The sequence below is a fragment of the Numida meleagris genome, chromosome 4 (assembly GCF_002078875.1).
Source record: "Numida meleagris isolate 19003 breed g44 Domestic line chromosome 4, NumMel1.0, whole genome shotgun sequence".
In the NCBI taxonomy this organism is placed as follows: Eukaryota; Metazoa; Chordata; class Aves; order Galliformes; family Numididae; genus Numida; species Numida meleagris.
In genome coordinates, this window is record NC_034412.1 from 15,602,238 (window position 1) to 15,605,342 (window position 3,105).

General features: G+C 52.3%; 1 protein-coding gene across 1 annotated transcript in view; it reads right to left on the reverse strand.

Moving 5' to 3' along the window:
- Nucleotides 1-3,105, reverse strand: part of NYAP2 (neuronal tyrosine-phosphorylated phosphoinositide-3-kinase adaptor 2) — a 100,804-nt gene that overhangs the window by 23,229 nt on the left and 74,470 nt on the right. Inside the window, exons 4-9 of the mRNA XM_021393707.1 lie at nucleotides 2,384-2,533; nucleotides 1,519-1,775; nucleotides 1,331-1,415; nucleotides 1,131-1,211; nucleotides 671-754; nucleotides 293-379 (exon numbers count right to left, since the gene is read on the reverse strand). Coding sequence (XP_021249382.1) covers nucleotides 293-379; nucleotides 671-754; nucleotides 1,131-1,211; nucleotides 1,331-1,415; nucleotides 1,519-1,775; nucleotides 2,384-2,533 — 744 coding nt within the window. The remainder of the gene's footprint in view (nucleotides 1-292; nucleotides 380-670; nucleotides 755-1,130; nucleotides 1,212-1,330; nucleotides 1,416-1,518; nucleotides 1,776-2,383; nucleotides 2,534-3,105) is intronic.

The window sequence follows — 3,105 nt, forward strand, 5'->3', positions numbered from 1 at the left end:
ACTGCACGAGAGAGGTAGTGGAGATGACAATTAATATGGCAGTTTTATTCCCAACAGCTGGTCCACCCTTCCCAGACACTCCAGTGCCATGACAACAGAGGTACACACAGGGTTTATACAGTGACTCTTCTAAGAAAACTGTGCCACTCAAGTGCTCTCCCAGTAACAAGGCAGGGAGAAAAAGAAAGAACAACCCTTCAGTACATACATTCCAGCCCTAGCCATGGACCTTGAAGGAACCAACAAAAGAGTTATCAGAAGTAGTACAAAATGGGCATGGGATGTAACATACCTGAGCTCGGTGTGGTTGTTGGTGAGAGTGGAGGCGGCGTTGTGATGTCAGGGAAGGGTGTCCCAGGTTTTGGTGTTGATGGACCTACTGCACAAGAGAGGTTGTGGAGATGAGAATCAACATGCTGTTTTATTCCCAGCCGCATGTACACTCTTCCCAAATACCCCAGTGCCATGACAATAGAGGCCCAGGACAGGGTTTACACAGTGGCTCCTCTAAGAAAACTGCCACTCAAGTACTCTCCCAGTAGCATGGCTGGGTGAAAAGGAAAGTACAACCCCTTTACTATAGCAACTGCAATCACTAGCCATTGACCTTGAAGGAACCAACAAAACAGTTATGAGAAGTAGTACAAAATGGGCATGGGACGTAACATACCTGAGCTCGGTGTGGTTGTTGGTGAGAGAGGAGGTGGCGTTGTGATGCCAGGGAAGGGTGTCCCAGGTTTTGGTGTTGATGGACCTATGCATAAGAAAGGTAGCGGAGCTTAGAATCAACATACTGTTTTATTCCGAGCTGCCAGTACACTCTTCCCAAACAACCCAGAGCCACAAAAATAGAGACCCAGGACAGAGTTTACACAACTGGCACTTCTAGGAAAACTGTGCAATAGAAGTGGTTTGGCAGAAGCATGGCTGAGAAAAAGAAACATAACAGAATCCAACAGAAATACTACAGAAGACTTACAACATCACAGTTTTGTTCATTGCATGAGGCCCATTAAAAAAATAGAGAAAGGTCCAGAGAAACCATTCAGTTAGGCACCTCTGTCCAGCCCTTCTCCCCTTTCTACAATGCTTAAAGCACTGCTGCCCCACAACTGCTCTCCTCCATTCACCTGAGCCTGGCTGTGGCGTTGGCGTGGAATCCCCTGACACAGGTGTGGTGGTGCTGGGGCCTGGTGTTGTGCTCACATCGCCTGCAAAAGACACAGTGGCACATACCAGTCAACCCTCCTTGCCCACGTCCTGTTCAAGGCAGAAAACGTGTTGACTGCCACGACAAGTTGGCTGCCTTTCCCCAGGCAGTGTCACATACCTGGACAGTATCCCTTTTCAATGGACAGATCATCCAGTGCTATGTCGCTGCGGAAATCTTCCCCCCATTCTCCCTCCAGGACAATCTAAGGGAAAGGTTGGTTTACAGCATTGGCTCTGGCCATGCGCTCCGAGTGCCATTTCATGGCACTCTTTGCCTCAGATGGCAGTTAGAGCCCCAGCCCCTACCTGCAAGTTTCCTGTACTGTGCACTGTGACCTCTCCCAAGATCCATCTGTCCCCGTGGTTCCCAACACTTTGCCAGACCTCCTGCAGCTCTCCGTCCTTAGCCACATACACGCGCAGGGCCATGGTTTCAGCCACTCCGTACATGTGATACCAGAAGCGGAAGCAGTGTGGGCCCGTTGAATTGCACACCGGGCTGACCAGCTGTGACACAAAGCCGTGGTAGGGATCGTCGCCATGCAGGTAGATGTAGTAGCCATCTGAAACAAAGAGCCAGCCACGCTGTCAGGCAACATCAAATCTACACGACACTCCCAGAGAAAAACCCAGCGCAGTCTTGGGAGCATATCCTGCGGCAGTTCAAGGCAGGGAAAGGGAGACAAGAGAAAGAGATTGTCCTTCACTAGCCACACTTCCCTCAGCCCTAAGTCACCCTAATCAAACAGGCTCTCTGGGCCGTGCCAGCCGTACGCCTTGATGTGGGCAGCGGCGTCACCTCCAAAGCATCTCCACAATCCTACCATGGCTCTGCAGCTTTGGGGGCACTCATCATCGGCTCCTGGAGAAGCCAGCATCCCCTACAAGAGACCCGTTCCTGTTCCCCTGAGACAGCCCGGCACCGGGATTCCCACTACTGACCCCCTTCCCTGGAAGATCCTTCCCGGCTCTGACTGTATCAGACGGACCCCAGGGCTGAAAAGCTTCTGAAAGGAAGGCTCTGGCCCTGAGGGAGACTGCTGCAAAGGCCTCTGGATCAAGGCCACGGAATATGTTAGCTTGTATTTGCTGTTACAACACGTTTGTCACCGTCTCCCCCAGGGAAACACATCTGCTTGAAGGACTGCTGTGTGCGTGCTGATGTTCCTACCTCCGGTTGTGTGGTCAAAGGAAGGGCCCGTATCTGGCGAGGGCGTTGGTCCCTTGTGCCTTATCCAGTCAATGCTGCTGGACGGCTCCTGGACCCACTCACAGAAGTCGACATCAAACGTGCAGGAGAAATTGCAGGCTGGTGGGGGAGCTGGATATGGTGCAGAAAGGAAAGCAGAGTTTTCAAAGTGAGAGTGGGGAATCCTCTCCCCAGTGTCCCGCAGGGCACACCTGTATCCCTAGCCTGATTACGGCCAGGTGAGGATGGCCAACCAAACGCACGTAGGCAGCGTGCTGGTGTAGCAGAGAGCAATCTGAGGACAGACAGCCTGTGGAGGAAGTTTGTTCCCCAGACTTCGTCACCACCCCGGGCATTCCACAGTGTTCATTGCTCAAGGCTTCTTCCTTTCTCCCTCAACCTCCTCTGGGTGCCCCTGCTCCTTCTCTCCACCTCTACTGGTGGTACCTTGCTGAGCCTCCTGGGAGGGCTGGGACTCTCTCTTGGGCTCAATACTACCAAGGATTTCCTACAAATTTAGAGCCTTTCTAACTGATCCTTGAAGAAGCGCTTCAAGTCAGAGAGGCGGCAAGGCTGAAGTCACTCTTGACGTGCAGCGCATTTCCATGGCCCCGCAGCCCTTAGGAAATGCTTGCCTTCACAAAGCCACAAAGCTGCAGACACCACATGCTGGGCACGCTGATTCACGACTGAGGACAAGCAAC